Source organism: Solanum dulcamara, chromosome 11 (genome assembly GCF_947179165.1).
Source record: "Solanum dulcamara chromosome 11, daSolDulc1.2, whole genome shotgun sequence".
NCBI lineage: Eukaryota > Viridiplantae > Streptophyta > Magnoliopsida > Solanales > Solanaceae > Solanum > Solanum dulcamara.
Window position 1 is genome coordinate 30,322,471 of NC_077247.1, and position 19,308 is coordinate 30,341,778.

Consider the following 19,308-nt stretch of genomic DNA (forward strand, 5'->3'; position numbering starts at 1 on the left):
TACCTGGAATTCGAACATTTACTCCAAATTGAAGAACTCAATGACACTCTTGAACCCCTAGCCTTTTCTCCTCACCGTAGCGTTTTGTGTACTACCGGAGTATAAGAATCACCAGAATAGTATTTCTACACTACTAAAAAGTAAAACTATATTTGAGAATGAGTAAAGAATTGTATAGAGAGAAGAGTTGCTTGAGAAAGTTTGATAAATAAAATGAGAAAATAAGGTGGGTATTTATAGGTGTGGAGGAGGTACCTAATATTAAATAAATATAATTACAAAAGATGATCTTGAAAATTCAATGGAGAATTGTGATCTAATGGGTGATGTCAAATGGAGGACTATTGATGTCATGAGTGATGTCAAATAGATCTAGATCTTTTCATGGTTGGTGAGATGAACCTTCTTTTAACGAAATACCCTTTTTCGAAGTTGCGTTTGAACAAGATAATTTTCTAATTAGGATTTGGTGTCTTCACATGAATTATATATATCTAGAAGTATACTTTCATGTCGTTCAAGAATCAGTTAATTTGGAGCATCCTACCATGAGATATGATTTTTCTTCTACAAATACTCAATTTTATCACAACACCATGTCTTACAAAAAAATAATTTATTTGACCTATTTATCCTTTGAGTTTTAAGATATGGTCTATATGAAAGTTGTAGGTAATGACGTTGGAGTTATTTAGAAATTTGAATCACCTAATTTGGACTATTTTATAAAAAGTTATGCCCAAAATACAAAAACAGTATCATTTTTATCGAGAATTGAAACACCACATATAACATTTTAGGGGATGTTACATTATCCAATAATTTTGAGACCTTACTACAGTGAGGAAGAAGTTGATGGTACCAATAGACTCATCAATGAGGAATTATGCTATAATAGGCGCAGTTTGACACAGGAGCATCAACAATTATTAATGCAATTAACATTTGAGCAGAAATTTGTATAGGATACAATCATGAATGTAGTGAATTAAGATAAATATTTTTTTCTTTTTATATGGTTATGAAGGAACAGGAAAACATTTATCTGGAAAACATTTTCGGCTGCCATACGGTCTAAAGGTGATATGATGAAAAAATGTTGCATTAAGTGGTATTGCTTCTCTTTTATTACCTGGAGGTCAAACTGCTCATTTGAGATTTATGATTCCTTTAAATCCCACTGAAGATTCAACATGCAATATAAAATAAGGTAGTCCATTAGCAAAGTTGATTGTCAAAGCAAAGTTGATCATTTGGGATGAGGCACCTATGATGCATAAATACTGTTTTGAGGCTCTTGATCAAATTCTTAGAGATATTCAAAGATTTAAAGATCCATCAAATTTAGAACGGTCATTTGGAGGAAAGACAATTGTTCTTGGAGGGGACTTCAGACAAATCTTGCCAGTAATTACTAAAGGTACTAGGTAAGAGATTGTCAATGCAACTATAAATTCATCTTATTTGTGGATTCATTGTCAGATTTTAAAGTTAACAAAGAATATGAGATTGCAAGTAGGAAGATCTAGTGAAGATTTGGATGAGCTAAAGCAGTTTTCTGATTGGATTTTGGCAATAGGTGATGGAAAGACGGGATATTTCATTGATGGTGTTGAGAAAGTAAAAATATCCGATGATCTTCTCATACATAATTGTGATGATCCAATATCCGGAATTGTAGAAAGTACATATTTCAATTACTTGACACATTCTACAGATATGAAATACCTTCAAGAAAGAGCAATTCTTGCGCCTACTCTTCAGATGGTAGAATCTGTGAATGATTACATGGTTTCTCTAAACCATAGTCCGGATAATTCATATTTAAGTCCTGATATAATTTGTATGTTTGATCATGCATTTACATCTTTGGAACATGTTCAGACACCTGAATTTCTTAATAGTATTAATTAATTGATTGAAACAATAAATCCTAACTTAAATTAGGTTACTATCCATAAATAAATCAACAACATTAATTATTATACACCCAAAACGTGATGTATCAGAAGAACCACTAATGTATCAGAAATTTGAAAAAAATTAGGGAAATCGGGTAATTTTAAAAAATGAGAAATAAATTGTAATTGAGCTTTTTCACTATAAAATTTAAGTAAAGTTTACTAAATTATTCTCTTTTATTTTGGGCTTTTGACACCTAATTGAAGTTTACCAAGTACACTTTCCTATTTTGAAATTGTTTTGTTCTTTTTTATTTGGGCCTAAATTACATTATTTGTTATCTTCATTAATTCATTTACATGTATGGTTGTTGTTTGACCATATTTTATTGTGAATTTTTTTATTTATAATTTCATTTATTTTCAGAGTAAAAAGTAATATCTACAAATTAGATTTGTGTTTAGCCACAAGTAACAAACTAAAATTGTTTTTTTTTATTTGTGTGTAATTTAGAGTGAAAAAAATTAAAATATTTTTTTTTTCCAAATTCTTGAAAATAATAAAATTTTATGGGCAAATGTATTTTTCAGACTTCAACTAAATCAAATTTAAAAAAACAAATTCATGTTCAAACGTTCATAAAAATTAAATAATCCCTTTACGTTTTAAGTACAACATTATAGGCCAAAAATTAATATTTTTCTTCCAAAAAAAAACTAAAGTACTGATGTTAGTGATTAAGGTGCTATACATTTATAAATTATTTCAAATAAAACTCTATGATACTCAAATTTTGCATCAACGTTATACATTTATTTTTCTATCACAATTTCTTCAAAATCAAGTCAACTTTCAAAAAAATTATTTATTTTTAAATTACAAATACAATAATCATTAAAATTGAGTTGCATCTTGTTCTTTTATATGAATCATGAATTATAAATAAATAAATACAATCAGTGCATCACACGAATATATATACTAGTAAAGTTACGAAGGTTAATTAGTCAAATAGTACCTATGAATGGTAACTAAATTTTTTTCTCTTTTAACTATTTAAGAAATTTTCTGAAAAATAAATGGCAAAAAGATGAGAGGAAGAAGAGGGAAATATGAGCAGCCCTTGATTAATTTGGGATTACCTTTGCTCTTCTCTGGGTTTTTGGTTAAAACCCCAACGCCGGTCTTATCCTACTTGCTCTCTGCTCTTAAACTTTCTCAATCATGCCACTCCTCTTCATCTTCCCAATTTCATGACTAGATAACACCTTCATCCGCCCTTAGTTATGTATGCTTCTACTACTACTACCTCTACCACATTCTTCACTCTTCAGAATCTATTCTTGAATCGCCATAGCCATTCCAATTACCGAATCCGCTCGGAAAAGCTCTATTCCCATGAATCAGATAAACCCAAAAGTCCTCTGCGAATTCCTATTACTTCAGCCCCAGCTAGACTCCTAAAATGTTCTATCACCCAAAAAGACACAAACCCAGTTAGCTATGATGACCAAAATCCTCTGAAACCCATTTTAAAGCCTGTAGTGTACACATTATTCTCTATTGCTTTTGGATTGTGCCCCTTTCTCGGGTTTCAATTCCCTGCTGCTGCTGCTGCTGCTGCACCGCCCCCTGCTGCAGCTGAGCTGATACAGAAAACAAAGAAAAGTAGCAATAAAGGGAAAGGTATCAATGAGACTAGACATGAATATTCACATTGTACTAAGAGATTGTTAGAGACAGTCTCAGAGTTGCTTAAAGTGATAGAGGAGGTGAAATCTGGTAAAGAGGATGTAAAATGTGTGGAGGAAAAGCTAAAGGATGTGAACACGAAGAGGAATGAGTTGCAAGAGGAGATCATGAATGGTCTCTATGCGGAACTGAGATTGTTAAAGGGAGAAAGAAATGCCTTGGTCAAGCGTTCGGACGAGATTTTTGATGTAGTGCTGAAGATTAAAAGGGAGGAGGAAAGTTTATTGAAGAAGGCTAAGGGCAATGAAAAAGATGCAGTAGTAAAGGGAAAAGTTGCAAAATTGGATGAGGAAGTGAGACAGAGTGATGAGGAATATAACAGGGTATGGGAGAGGATTGCAGAGATAGATGATGAGATTATGAGGAGAGAAACACTTGCATTGAGCATTGGTGTGAGGGAACTTGCATCTATTGAGAGGGAGTGCCAAATCTTGGTCACGGAGTTTCTGAGGAAAATGAGGCTTCAAAGCATTGAGAGGTAAGACGTTATTAGAATTTTAGTAGCTTATACATGATTTTTTGATGTATAGTAGTGCAACGGATCTTTTGTACGAGCAATGATAGCAAAGCAACTGTGTTTCTGTTAATCTAAACGACGGATATTGGGATGAATTTGGTATGGACCTTTATTATTTTATTTGAGCAATTAGGTTTTGGTGATATCTTGGGAAGGAACTGCCCTGTGCGCATGATAATTTAGTTGGGACCTAAAACATATGGCTCTGTTGTGATCTGATTGTTTTTACTTTCTTTTTGGATTTAACCTCCTTTAATTGCTTTGGTATTTTCCAGGAATAAGTCATCTAGACATTTTAATGCTTAGTTCACTGTTATATTACCTAGAATTTAATTCCATCTCCAATTGTACTTGTTCCTTTGTCAGCTAATCTACTTGATGCTGGCGACTAGATAATTGACATTTAGCATGTTATTCTTGTAGGCTGTAGATATCATTTTGTTCTTAGATGAGGTTAGTTTTGTTTACTACTATTTGTAACAAGACTTGCTATTTGATGTTGTTTGTGAACTATATTTTCCCAATCATTTACGTTGCTCTATATACTTGTGTGTCTTTGCAGCGTGCCTAAAAGCTCTCTCACTAAGCTTTCTAGATCTGAGATAAAAGAAGAACTGCAAACTGCTCAAAGACATTTGTTGGAGCAGATAGTTCTACCAAATGTTTTGGAAGATGAAGACAATATACTCCGTTTTGATCAAGACTCTATGGTGTTCGGTCAGCGAATAGAACAAGCACTTAAGGACTCAAGAGAGATGCAATGGAAACTCGAGAGTCGTATTAAGAAAAAAATGAAGAGATATGGCAATGAAAAACGTTTTGTTGTAAACACACCAGTGGATGAAGTTGTCAAGGGTTTCCCTGAAATTGAATTGAAATGGATGTTTGGAAACAAGGAGGTTGTAGTTCCAAAGGCCGTTAGCCTCCACTTGCATCATGGTTGGAAGAAATGGCGTGAGGATGTTAAAGCAGACATCAAGAGGGATTTGCTGGAGAATGTTGAGCTAGGTAAAAAGTATATGGCTGAGAAACAGGTAATTTTTGCTGAAATGCTTGGTTCTTCCTGCTTATGCTAGGTTGTGCAATCATCACTTCTACTTTTTACTTTTTATTACTATCAGCAGTTTGATCATTAGAAGTAAATAAATCATCTTGGAATTCCCCTTGTTGCTCATCGCTATCGATAACTTATCTTTTCCTCTGTAGTAAGATTTACTTTGCATACATTACCACTTTTCAGGGGAAAAAAGTAAGAGTACTTTGTATCTAGTTAGCTGGTGTTTCTCGGGTACTGATTTAGTCTCATATCTTGGTCTTCAATTTTGTGATCTAGAAGTTAAAGACTCTGCATTGAGTGAGGGGTTTGTACATTATAGTTTGTGGGGTTGTGGTCTCATGGATAAATAGATGCCTGTTAGGTAGGATTTCGAAAATTACTTGCTTTTACATTTCAAGAATTTTGAATGACCTGGTTGTGGGTATGGAAAGAGGTAGTAGTTAATTGATAGAAACATTGAGCTAAAAAGGTTGTCTAGGTATTACGTTACAGGCTATTACAAATTGCTGGCTCCTGCTATCTTTGTCCCAAGAAATTCTATTACCAGATTGGTCGTATTAATTAAAGGTACTCTATCTTGAGCGTTAAAAAAAAGGGAAGCAAAGTTTTGGACTTTACTTAATGGAGAATGAAAATAGATTTTTGGGTTTTTTGGGGAACTTTTGAGCCTCGAGACCAACATCGATATTTTGCATCTTGTAATTGACGTCATCAATTATTTCATGATTTATATCGGGAACTTGACATAATGTTGATTGATGAGATAGTGGTGGAGTTAAGGATAACCTTAAAGTTTGGAGACATGACCTAGGGTCTAAAGGTTTCAAGTTAAGCAAGACTAAAATAGAGTACCTAGAGTTTAAGTTCAGTGAACGGAGATGAAAGTGAAGATCGATGCACAAATCACATCCAAGAGAGGAGTTTCAAGTATCTTGGGTTTATTATCAAAGGAGACGGGGAGATTGATGGTGATGTCACACTTTGTATTGGAGTGGGGTGAGTGAAATTGAGGTTCACTTTCGGGGTACTGTGCGATAAGAAGGTGTTGTCTAGGCTTAAGGGAAGTTCTACGTAAATTGTTGTATGGGGCAGAGTTTTGCCCAGTCAAGAATGTCTACATTCAGAAATGAATGTAGAAGAGATGAGGAGGGCTCAGATGGATGTGTGAGAATATTAGGAAAGATATGAGTAGGAACGAAGTTATATGGGGCAAAGTGGGAATGTCCTCCATGGAAGACTAAATGAGGGAAGTTGGGTTGAGATGATTTGGGCTTGTGAAGAGGAGGTGCATGGATGCTCCAGTTAGGAGGTGTGAGAGGTAGTCCTAGCGGGAGTTAGGAGAAGTATAGTTAGGCTGAAAAAGAATCAGGAGGGGGTGGGGTGATTAGATAGGACATGGCATAACTGTAGTTGATTGAGGACATGACCCTAGGTAGGAAGGCAAGGAAGCCGAGGATTAGGGTAGAAGGTTAGTAGGTAGTCGAGTATTGTTGCACTTTAGGTGGTAGAGGCAGGGGTCTAGCCCCATCTCTTCCCGATTTAGTATTTTGTAATCACGTAGTTTCTTATTCTTCAATGTGTTTTATTATCTGGTGCTTCATGCGCTTTGTATTTGGATATTTTGTTGAATCTTGTTTTTCTTGCAACCCTGCTTCGATTAACTTCTCTTTTGATCCGAAGGTCTTTCGGAAACAACCTCTCTACCCCACAAGGGTTGGACTAAGGTCTACATACATCTTAACCTCCTCAAATCCCATTTGTGGGATTACGTTGGGTATATTGTTGTTTTGGTTCCCTAATCATTTGGTTCTATTTGAAAACTATATTTGCCTATAATGATGCCATTGCTTTTCTCCATGCAAGATACCATGCCTTATCTATGGTGGCATCTGTTTTATAATGACGTCCAAATTCTAATTATAGGAAAGGGTCCTCCTGGATCGGGATAGAGTGGTGGCAAAATCATGGTATAATGAAGAAAGAAATAGGTGGGAGATGGATCCTGTGGCTGTTCCTTATGCTGTGTCGAAGAAGCTTCTTGAGAGTGCTAGAATCAGACATGACTGGGCTGCCATGTATGTTATGTTGAAGGGAGATGACAAAGAATATTATGTTGATATCAAGGTATGATCCTCAATCTGCACCATGATTTCTCTTTCTGATGTAAATATGGCACTGATTTTTAACCTCGTCATTTTTATTTCAGGAATATGAAATGATTTATGAAGATTTTGGAGGTTTTGATGCGTTGTACCTGAGAATGCTTGCTTCAGGTATCCCAACTGCGGTTCATCTGATGTGGATTCCTTTCTCAGAGCTGGACTTCCGTCAACAGTTTCTTTTGGTCACAAGACTCTGTCATCAATGTCTAAATGGATTGTGGTCTCTAAAACTTGTTTCACGCGGAAGAGACTGGATTTTGGAGAAAGTACGAAACATAAATGATGACATTATGATGATGATTGTTTTCCCTACTGTGGAATTTGTCATCCCTTATCGGGTATTTATCATAGCCTGCACTTTACCCTGGTTTATTGTTTAATCTTCCTCCATATTTTGTAACTGTGTTTTCAGAGCAGTCTCTTGCTGTTGGGGTGTAGGTGAGGATGCGGCTGGGTATGGCGTGGCCAGAGTATTTCGATCAGTCTGTTGCTTCAACATGGTACTTGAAGTGGCAATCTGAGGCTGAAATGAGTTTCAGATCAAGAAAAAAAGATGAATTTCAGTGGTATCTCTGGTTTTTGATTAGAACTGCAGTATATGGCTATGTATTGTATCATGTGATACACTTTATGAAGAGGAAAATTCCACGACTTCTTGGTTATGGACCTTTAAGGAGAAATCCCAACCTACGGAAGCTGCAGAGAGTGGTATAGTTACCTCCTCGACTCAGTTATGTATCTAGTGTCTGGACAATTGTATTTTTCTGTTTATGCCGTAACGCAGAGCATTCTCTAATAAAGTGGACAATAGCTTCTTAGCTATGATGTCTTAGTTATTACTCTCCCATTCCAGTTTATGTGACCCTATAATCTTTTTAGTATGTTTAAAAAATATGTCCACTTTCTAAATCTGGAAACAGATTAACTTTAAATTCTTCATTTTGCTGAAACTCTTTTATAGCCGCACACATATTATAGCATGTTTTAGACCACAAGTTTCGGAAGTACTATAGCCATATTATGGCATATTTAATACTACAAGTTTCATAAGTCTTCTTTTCTTTCATAAACTTCCTGCCCAGTCAATTAGGGCTACATAAAATGAAACGGAGGGAGTAATATCTTTACTACAAAGTCTTTCAGTTCGTTTCTCTTCTGTTTCGTACCCTCTCCAAACATCGTGCTGTCTATGCCTTTTGTTCTATTACTAACTCTTCTATTTAAGTGGTTCTTTTTGCAAAACCTTATAACTATGACACTCTTAATTAGTATATACACACACACACACAGACATATATATATATATATATATATACATGTTTACAATGCTTTTATCAAGGGATTTTTTTTGATCTTTCATCATTAGATGTTACTTGGATGTAGTTGAAGCTTGAGTTTATTTATAAAATGTGTTTATAGTTCATCCAAGGGTATGTCCTTGTCAACAAAGTGGGTTGAGAACCATGAGGTATCCAATGGAGACAATATATATACATACATACATGTTTACAAAGCTTTTATCAAGGGAATTTGTTTGATCTTTCATCATTGGATGTAGTTGAGGCTTGATTTATTTAAAAAATGTGTTTATAATTCATCCAATGGTGTGGCCTTGTGGTCAACGAAGCGGGTTGAGAACCATCAGGTCTCCAATGGAGATAAAAATATTAGGTGATTTCTTCCCATGTGTCCAAGCCTTAGTGGATAGAGTTACTCGGTACCTGTGCTGGTGGGATAGCAGGTACCCCGTGGAATTAGTTGAGGTGTGCGGGAGCTGGCTCGGACTCCACGGTTGTAAAGAAAGTGTTAATTAAAAATTTCAGGCTCCAATATGGAGAAAACCCAGTTCGTACCAGTGAATTGTGCTGATATTTAGAGTGCTGAGGAACTTTTGTGTGATGTTATCTCTGTTGTCACCTTTGAACAAGAGCCTATTATAGTCGAATCATTGAAATATAAGAATTGTATCATGGATGCATGCAATGTAGTGGGACAAATAGTAATTTTGATAAAAGGTTTCCATCCACTTGTTTTGTTCGCGTGATCAAGGGTGAAATAGAAGTGACATTGAGTTTCCGGTGAGTATACTTTTAATTATGTAGCAAATACTCTAGAATTTCTTTTCTAAGGGCCTTTGTTTGGCTTATCAAAATCGTTTCTGTAATCTTTAGAGAATTGATTAAGATAATTAGTTTCGTTACTCTAATGAAACTAAAAGTTGAAAACGACAGAACATATGCTGGATTCCGTTAGCTCCCTACTTAGCCTATTGTGAAAATACTTATGCTCTTTTGTGTATCTTGTAAACTGCACTATGTTGGTTCTAATTTTTCATAAGATTAAACCTACTTTAAGGAAAACAAAGTAGCCTGGTTGAAGTAATCTTTAGTTATTAGCTCTAAAAATTGATTTTTGGAATAGTGTCCAAGGAAACTGATAAAATGATGAATTTAAACCAAGCAGGTCATGAATATATATACTTAAGAAAAATTAATTGTCAAACTATATGCAAGTATAATTGAAGAGCGGAACTGGAGATTCATTTCCCAAAGCTATCAGAAATCATTGAAGTATGAAGAAAATAAATATCTAAATCACTAAACAAAAAGTTGATTCAACTAAGATTAAATCAAAAACCGAAAAAATGAGCTGTGTGAAAAGCAATGGAGAAAGGGGAAGTAATTTAGGGGCGTATTAGTGATATTCATTGGGTTTTCTACTGGAGGGGGGGAGGTCTGCATCGATGTTGATATTAACAGGATATTTAGTTTCCAGTCAAACCAACTAATGGTAAATGTGAGGCTAGTGTGACACATCTTATCTGCATGTGGAGGCTAATACAATGTATCCTTAAGGCTTAAGCTACCAGGCCACCCTTAGTCCTATGGTTGACATTTATATTATTTTTCTTCCTTTTGATCCATTTACATTGATATTATTCTTCATCCTCAGGATCTGTCTACTACTGAAAATTATTGTCATCTGGTACCTTCTGAAATTTTTGGTTTCTATATATCATGGCATATTTTCTCTACTGCTGATGTACTTCATTAGCTCCTCTGAGATTGCTGAAAAATATATAATCCAGATATTTCTACCACGTGTCCTTTCTGTAGTGTGAGGCTTTATCATAAGAGCACAATGGAAGAAAACGATAGGTATAGGCAATACATATTAATTGAGAATATGTCTTAGACATTAGCACTTTTACGGTAGGTTTCTATGCTTTCTAGGAGTGGTTTAACTTTTCAGAGATTTATACGTTTAGAAAATATACAATCTAGTACTTCTAACTCATATTTGCATAATATTGGCATGAGATAATTTAAATGGAGTAACGTAGTCAGTGAGGATTCATATAGACGACCCAACTTGTTTCGGATTGAGGTGTAGTTGTGTCCTTTTTGCATTATTTATTGTCCTTCCAAATTGGGTGTCAGTTCTGGTCTTCTGGGGCATTCTATGAGGAACTTGTGCTGCATCACCATATCTAATATCTCGTTATTGTTAAGTTTTTTTGGAATCTCAAAGAGACGCTTTTAAAATTGAAATTGTGTAACAGGTTTCTAGAATCCCTAAAAGACAGAATGAGCTACAACTTACCCGTATATCAAGAACGTCTTGATCAATGTTAGTCTAGTCGAGCTCATATCTTTGCTTTTCTGCAAAAGGTTTTACAATTCAGGTCAATTTTTGTCCAAGGACAATTTCCTTGAAGGATTGTATGTGGTCAAGTTATATGTTTTTGCATGAATCATGGCTAGATAACAACTTACAAGTAATTGTTACTTCTTGCAATAATTTCGAGTAAGTCAAGTTTATGCATAATGATTGTTATAATTTGCTGCAGAAAGCATATTTTAGATTTAGGACAAGGAGAATAAAGAAAAAGAAGAAGGCTGGTGTTGATCCGATCAGTACTGCTTTTGATCAGATGAAGGTTTGCTCTTTTGTTCTTTAACCATGACAATACCTTGGTATATTTGCTTCTGGTGATCAATCTTCTTTTTCTCTGTTTCCCAGAGGGTGAAGAATCCGCCTATACGTTTAAAGGACTTTGCAAGCATTGAATCTATGAGAGAAGAAATTAATGAGGTCGTGGCATTTCTGCAAAACCCTCGCGCTTTTCAAGAAATGGGAGCTCGTGCCCCTCGGGTATGTTATTACAAGTGGTGTTTGAGACTTTCTTAGTTTAAGATGGTGGTGAATTTGCTTTTTTCCAAGAAATTTGCTTCCTTACTAATGCATTTATGTGTAGATCTTTGTGACTATAAAAAGGGACTTCCAGTATGTACTTTCTACTTAACAGTTATACATGCATAGACTAATGTATTAAAGTCCTTCGCTTTCCTATGAAGAATTCAGTCATATGGTTGTTTAAATATCTTATACAGAGCTAAGTCCAATAAACGATAAACCTGTGAGAAAGAATGATGTTGAGGAGAAACTATTTCTGGTGTAATTCATTCTGATGTTTAAAATAAAGGTTATGGTCCCCTCAACAATAATCATAATCTCTCTGGTCCTACAAGAAGGGTTCTTGCTGTATGTTGTAGTCAATTTGTGTATTCAGTTAAGTTCAATGGCTTTTCTATATGCAGAGTCAAAAGTCGCTGTGCTAGTTTGACATCAAGTTTGATGCAAATTGATCTAGATCTCCGATATATCACCTTTAGACTCCAATAGATCCTTTTAAGTCCTCGTGTATTGTGTTAGTTTATCTTTAGGTGAGCTTTATTTCTGATACTGGTGCAACTAGATTCAGCATCTGCCTAATGGTGAAGGAGCATAAACCACACCAACTTGGAAAGGCTTGGCTAACAACATATATTCATAATGCAATACATGCACAGTCATGTCCTATGTTAATAACCTTCCATGAAATTAGTAAAGCAAACATTGTTGGTACCATAATGAGCATTCTTTTGTAATATATGGCAAATCTACTGTATGATTACCAATGGCTCTTGTAAACGGTTACCACCATTACACCATATCACATTGTGGAATGTGTTGATATAATTACCAGAGCATCATCCCTACCAAAAAACAAATCCAGCAGCATTGATTGTGTGCGTGTGGGCGAGTATATGTGCATATCCACAACATATGTTAGAGCTAAAATGATGCTTTACGCTTGCACTAAGCTCTATTTCATGTGTGATATGACAGGGAGTTCTTATTGTGGGGGAGAGAGGAACTGGAAAGACAACCCTAGCTCTGGCAATTGCAGCAGAAGCTAAGGTGCCACTCGTTGAAGTTAAAGCCCAGCAGTTAGAAGCTGGTTTGTGGGTTGGCCAAAGTGCATCAAATGTTAGAGAGCTGTTTCAAACAGCACGTGATCTGGTCAGTCTGGTTTCTTTGCATATTGCATTGCCTCTCCTTACAATTTCCAATACCTGGTTATGGTGTAATCTGCATCTTCTTGTCGTACTTCTGAGATCTAAAGTAAAAAAAGATGAAGAAAAGGGTCTTGTTGGAATTGGCTGCTGATATAGCATGGATAATGGATAAATACATATTTCTCTTTGCACGCACTGATAAAAGTTGATAGGTTTGTTTGCATGCATGTTTTTGTGGAAAGGAAACCAGTAAACATGCTTATCTTGACCTGCAGCTCATAATTAACTTTATGCAAGACTGGTAATAAGAAATTTTGCAAAAGCTTACCTGTAACTTTTTTGTGAATTAGTGGGTTTTTGGATTAACTTATTTTAAGTAGTTTTTGGCTTTAAAGCTCTTTTTAAATTTTGTAACTGTTTGTGAAACACAGTGCATTTAAGCACTTTTTTAAAGCTGAAAAAGTTCAACAAAAGGCCAAAAGCTCTTTTGGGTGTTCCCAATTTGTGGCTTTTAGCTTTTACCTTATAGGCCAATTAAAAAGTCAATCCAACCCCCCCACCTCCTCCCCCTTAATGTTATGATCTTTTCTTGACTGACCGAGTCTTTCACAAATAATTTGAGGAGAATTCAACTATAGTGGAGGAATAATATAGAGTATTATGTCAAGAGAACACATCTGGAGCATTTTTCAGAGCTGTTTTCTGTAGTGATACCTGCTTACTTCATTATCCTGTTCAGGCTCCTGTAATCATATTTGTGGAGGATTTTGACCTCTTTGCTGGAGTCAGAGGGAAGTTTATCCACACTAAAAAGCAGGATCATGAAGCCTTCATCAATCAACTTTTGGTGGAACTTGACGGGTAAGTGAGTTCTCATGATTTTTAACAAATTTAGATATAGCAGCAACAGAAAAGCGTCATCTTGATTTAAATCATTTATTAGGAAAATGGCCTCGTATAGCTATTGTTGAGTTGCCCAACTCATCTTCTGTAATAGTTATGTCTGTTTGATGTGGAAAAGGAGAAGGTAGGCTGATATGAAAACCCAGGGCTTTGATTCAGTGGTAAGGACACAATATTGGATGTGTGGATAGAGCGCATGTTATCTTGACATAGAGCCCAATATTTAAGTGGGAACAGGGTAGAGGGGGAGCCATACTTCCTCGAGTTTCGAACTTGTGGGTCAACTGATGTTGGTTAGCTGTTCACAGGGGATTTCTCGGTTGTCAAAAGAAAAAAAAAGGGGCTGATATTGTTTACTAGCTGTTAGTTCTTCTATAAAGTACCCTTGTTGATTTTGTAATTTTTCTAAATATCAACTTTATCTTCTTTTACATTGTTGAGTTGTGTCTACCACCTCATATAAAATCGTAATATATTACGATATTCAATTTGCTTATATTAGGCTTAGCATATAGTTTCTCATGTGCGAACCTAACTTTTTATTTTAGCCAACATAGGGATATTTTGTTGATGGATGGTGGTGGAACTCAAACTTAGGACCTCTGTCACTTTGATATCATATTGAGTTGTGTCTACCATTTTTTCTAAAGGCTTAAGCTGGTAAAAGAAGGAAGAAGGCAAGTTAATTGTTTTAGATTTGCAACATACATCTACAATGAGGTATGTCCATTTTCTCAGGTGAATATCATTGCCAGTTTCATGCCAAAAAGTTAGATGGAGTTCAAATTTTGTGTTCCAAGTGAACAACCTAAAACGATGAACAAAGCCATGCCTAGTAAGAGTAGTATTAGTACTCATTTAGCTATGGGAAATTCTCCGTTGAATTTCCTTGAAACGAATTGTAATAATAAGTAAATGTTCTAATTCTTAAACAAATGTTCTTACATTGGTCATTGCTCCTATTAAGACATTACATCCTATTAAGATTTAAGACATAATGTTCTGTTTTTTTTCTTCATCATCATCCTGCTTTTATGTCTTTCTTATTTCTTTGTGCTGGTGGAATGCATTCTCCATCAGTATTAGATGTATTAATGCAGTCAGTTTATACCTCAGTTCTCACATGGGCTAATAGTATTGTCTGTAGTTCCTCACCTCATGAACTGATTTTTGGGTTGTATTATGCTCAAGGTTCATTTTCTTAATATGTTATTACAGCTAAACCTATCTTTAATGTTGAGTTACTCGATGTTAGGCTGCAGTGTTATAGTCCATGCTCCAGATGTCTGGGTCTGTGTGGGAGGAAGCGTTAAGAGTCCCACAATAGTCGAGGTTGTTGGATTTAAGGTGTAACACATAGATAGACACCTTAACTTGGACTCAACTGGCATGTAAAGACCCAAACTTTGAGGATGCACATCTAGACATTTCAACCAAAACCAAGGAGTTGTGGCCTTCGAAGATGATCTGGAAAGAGGAGATACCACATAAGGTGGTCTGTTTCACATGGCTTGTTGCAAGACAAGCTGTTTTGATTCGGGACAACTTAATGAAACGGGGAAGAAAGTTATGCTCCAGATGTTTCTTTTGTGAATCTGAGACAGAGACAATAAACCATCTTTTTTTGCATTGTAGAGTGACTGAGAAACTATGGAAATTTTTCATCAACCTGAGGGTTATTAAATGGACCATGCCTAGGAATACTGCAGAAGTTCTAGCATGTTGGAATAGAGATGGAAATCAGTCAGGACACAAGGACACAAGGACACAAGGAAAGATGGAAGATTGTCCCTGCCTGCATCTGGTGTAGAATATGGAGGGAGAGAAATCAGAGATGTTTTGAGTACAAGATCATCCCATTACAAAGCATTAAGATGAACTGTTTAGTGACCTTTTGCTTTTGGTGTATCTATACTGTACCTAAGGATCCGGGGGACATCACCCTATTTTTAGATAGCTTACGAGGGAGATAGGTGTTTAGATTTTTGACAGTCCCTCTATACTTCTGATGTAATTACTACAGGAGTTCACTATTGGTGTACTTCTATGTTTATAATACCAGTTAACTTTCTAAAAAAAAAAGTTGGCCCCGTGTTGGTTTGGGTCTTTACTTGCCAGTTAAGGCCAAGTTAAGGTGTCTATCAATGTGTTATGCCTTGTAGTTTCTTTACATGATCTTGGAGAATTTTAACCACATGAGCTAGCTTTTGGTGTCGAGTTAGACCAAAAGTTTTTTTTGTTGAATCTTCCATTTTGATAAATTAGCAGTAGGACATTTGTTTTCCTTTGCACAATATTCAAAAATAGGGATTGGTAGAAGAGAATTTATAAGTGGGAATTTGGTGGAGTACTATAAATCATTTTCTTTGGTTTGTTGAAGGAAAAAGTGAAAGTGAAAAGGAATTTAGCCTAGCCTTGATTGGCAAAGTTTGTGGGCCCAATTAAAAGTTTTTTTTTCCTTTCTCTATTAGGGATTGCTTTTTAGTTTGTGGGCCCCACTGAGAATCGTTTTCCTTTCTCAATTCATTGACTTTTGCCTGCAGCAAGCCATAATTTAGGTCTTAGAAAGTGTACTATCTGAAACAGTACTTTCAAATGGATGGATTTCTTCAGGTATTCAAAATCAATCTTTCTGGAAGATGGAAGATTAATTTAGTTTATATTAGAAAAATCAGGCTAATCAATACTCATATAGTAGTAACTTCATGGCCTAGTTGGTGCTCAGAGGATCTGTATTTTGGTGAAAACATTATTCAAGTATCTGCAAAACTGGCAGGCCTGCAAGTGGTGTCACTTATGATTGTGGTCTCACTTATGATTTAAGGAATGGAAATTTGCTTATACCAGCAGGAAATAAACTTGTCACACTTGGTTTTCCTTAGGACATATAAATTTTGATCTCCCCTTTGTTGTAGTACTCCTTTGCCCCGATCTATGTGTCATAGTTTCCTTTTTAGTCTGTTCCAAAAAGCATGTCATTCTTCCTTATTTAGAAACAAGTTGACTTTAAAGTTCTCATTTATCCTCAATGAGAAAATATATAACCACAAAAGTATCTATGGCTTGTTTTAGACTAGAAATGTTAAAAGTCTTCCTTTCTTTCTTAAGCTCGTGCCTAGTCAAATACCCTAAATTTGGATGGAGGGGATAATAGTTTTTAGATAATATATCCAAAACATTTATGTTGCAAGCAAGGGCATCCGTTTTGTGCTGGATCTTGTTCTTCTAAATGATATGAATCAAGTTCTTCGACAGGACCATCCCGACCGAACCCACTTCGGATTCCTTATTCCATTTTCGGATCCTAATTTTCACATATTATAAACTGTAACTAGGACATAATTTGGGTCTTGTTACTTGTAATTGGTCATAGTATAAGCTACCTTGACTGAAATAATTGCATCTTCATGTTTAGTTTCTTACTATTCTCTTGAACCATCTTATGTTGCAGTTTTGAAAAACAGGATGGGGTGGTCTTGATGGCTACTACTAGAAATCTCAAGCAAATCGATGAGGCCTTGCAGCGTCCTGGTCGTATGGATAGGATATTCCGTCTTCAGCGGCCTACTCAAGCTGAAAGAGAGAAGATACTTAGGATAGCTGCAAAAGGAACTATGGATGAAGAGCTTATAGATTTTGTAGATTGGAGAAAGGTGCGCTTATTTGGTCTCTCATCTGCAGACTCAACTCTTCTTGAGCTCACCAGTTCTCATTTTCGTCAGAGGATCATATAGGCCCTTCAAGTTTTTTGAACTGAAGAGAAGCTCAGGCTACTTAACTCTAAAAGCAGTTCTTAAACAGCACCATTCTAATTTGAGAAGTTTCTTGATCTTATGGGGATAGAGAATCAACCTAGATCATGCATGGGGATGCTTAATTTCTCATGTATATTAAGTTCACTTGACTTGGATTCCTGATTACCTGAAGTAGAAATGATTTAAGATTTTGTGAAAGTGTCTCAGCAGCAACAATTTAAACCTATATTGGTAGTTCTTCGTGATTTTTATTACATATTACAGGGTCACAAGTTAGTGTTTCTTTGCAAATCTTATGTTGATTATTCTTTGCTTTCTTCTTCTGTTTTCAACTGGTTTAGAAGTGATTGTTGTTATATGTTAAATGCAGCACAGAAGAGCTTTGTCAAATTTAGTACTGATCTTTTTTTAAAACTGCTACTTTTGCCTAACAGGTTGCAGAGAAAACAACTCTTTTGCGTCCAAGTGAACTAAAACTTGTGCCTGTGGCCTTGGAAGGTAGTGCCTTTAGAAGCAAATTCCTGGACATAGATGAGCTTATGACCTACTGCAGCTGGTTTGCGGTAATTACTGCCGATGCTAAAATACTACACTGTATCAGCATGTACTTCAAGCTCCTTTCAGATAATTAAGCTATCATTTGAATGTGAAGGGGTCAAAAAGAAGAGAGAACATTATTTTCCATTTCGAGGAAGTAAATATACTTTAACTTGAAATAAGAAGAGCACATAGTGAAAGAAATTTCTAATATGAGGCAGCTAACAGTATCAATAAATAATCTGTGAGAGCTAACATGCATTTCGTTAAGACAAGCCTCACTTTTTGTTTCAATGTTCACTCCCCATAATGTGAGATGCTTTCTTCAACTGCACTGTTATCCGTTGTTCACTTTCGTGAGTAGCTCAACTTTTTGCACATACTTTGAAGAATGCTGCAAATATAGTGGGGCTTGAACTTCTTGTAGACACATTATCTCCAGTGAGTAATTATTTTAAAAGTGTGGAGAATAATTGGGCTTTTTACATCTTGAAATGAATATCTGATGGTGTCTATGAAGGTTGTGTTAGAACCATTCTCACTTATCGAAGCTATAAAGCCTGTCAGTAGAATTGGCTACAGCTGCCTAGTAGTCTCATGACAATATGTTGCAAGCTGGTAAGCTCACACTTAAAGGCGAACAAGAAAAGGTTCTATTCATGAGTTTACTACAAGAAATAGAAAAGGGAGAAAGTGAGATGAACATGGATCTAGTTGCTCTTTCCTATACTGAACATTAATTTGTAGATTCTGAGAATTTTGAGAACATGATCAAAGGGCACATCTATGACATCATTAGTTTTTTTGATAAAGTAAGTGGTATTAGTAACAACATCAAGAAGATGCAAGAATTACAAGATATGGCATTTGAGCTTACAAAAAATCTCTGGCTAAGTATACAAACTATTTAAGCTAGAACTAGTGAGTTAATAAAGTCCTGAAGTTGTTCTGCAGCAACTAAACAAATTCGCAGTACACCTAGCCTTCAAAATGCCTAAAGCAGTTGAATCTCCATCGAACATCTCCTATGCCTCTCTAACCAAATACACCAAAAAATACAAGCACGTCTTCTTGATGGCTTTGTCAACTTTCCATAGGCTCCAACTCTCATAAGCATCCTAAACTGTGAGGGGGTGGTCCAATTGAGGCCAGTGAGACAAAAAAACATGCTCTATAATTATGAGGCCACCTCACAATGAAGAAGAAGGTGTCTGGACTCTGGGGGTTTCAACCTCTTTTTGCACATATAGCATCTGTTTGGGAGCTGGATTTTCCTTTTCTTTATGTTGTCTTGGGTGAGACATGCCTCATATAGAGGTGTCCAGGTAAAACAAGCAACCTTAGGAGGTAGCTTGGTCCTCCAAATGATTTTCTGGGGCGG

The 19,308-nt window shown here is 35.8% G+C and overlaps 2 protein-coding genes across 2 annotated transcripts in view; both read left to right on the forward strand.

Moving 5' to 3' along the window:
- Nucleotides 1-1,272: 1,272 nt before the first annotated feature.
- Nucleotides 1,273-1,914, forward strand: LOC129872490 (uncharacterized). Its single transcript, XM_055947467.1, has 2 exons — nt 1,273-1,407; nt 1,483-1,914. Exons 1-2 carry the CDS (start codon nt 1,273-1,275, stop codon nt 1,912-1,914), a joined length of 567 nt encoding a protein of 188 aa, XP_055803442.1.
- A 1,096-nt stretch (nt 1,915-3,010) lies between these two features.
- Nucleotides 3,011-19,308, forward strand: part of LOC129874918 (probable inactive ATP-dependent zinc metalloprotease FTSHI 5, chloroplastic) — a 34,859-nt gene continuing 18,561 nt past the window's right edge. Inside the window, exons 1-11 of the mRNA XM_055950305.1 lie at nt 3,011-4,132; nt 4,734-5,205; nt 7,152-7,352; nt 7,435-7,728; nt 7,829-8,098; nt 11,241-11,330; nt 11,414-11,545; nt 12,563-12,736; nt 13,472-13,593; nt 17,087-17,288; nt 17,825-17,953. Of these exons, the coding sequence (XP_055806280.1) occupies nt 3,189-4,132; nt 4,734-5,205; nt 7,152-7,352; nt 7,435-7,728; nt 7,829-8,098; nt 11,241-11,330; nt 11,414-11,545; nt 12,563-12,736; nt 13,472-13,593; nt 17,087-17,288; nt 17,825-17,953 (3,030 nt within the window). The 5' untranslated portion in view covers nt 3,011-3,188. The remainder of the gene's footprint in view (nt 4,133-4,733; nt 5,206-7,151; nt 7,353-7,434; nt 7,729-7,828; nt 8,099-11,240; nt 11,331-11,413; nt 11,546-12,562; nt 12,737-13,471; nt 13,594-17,086; nt 17,289-17,824; nt 17,954-19,308) is intronic.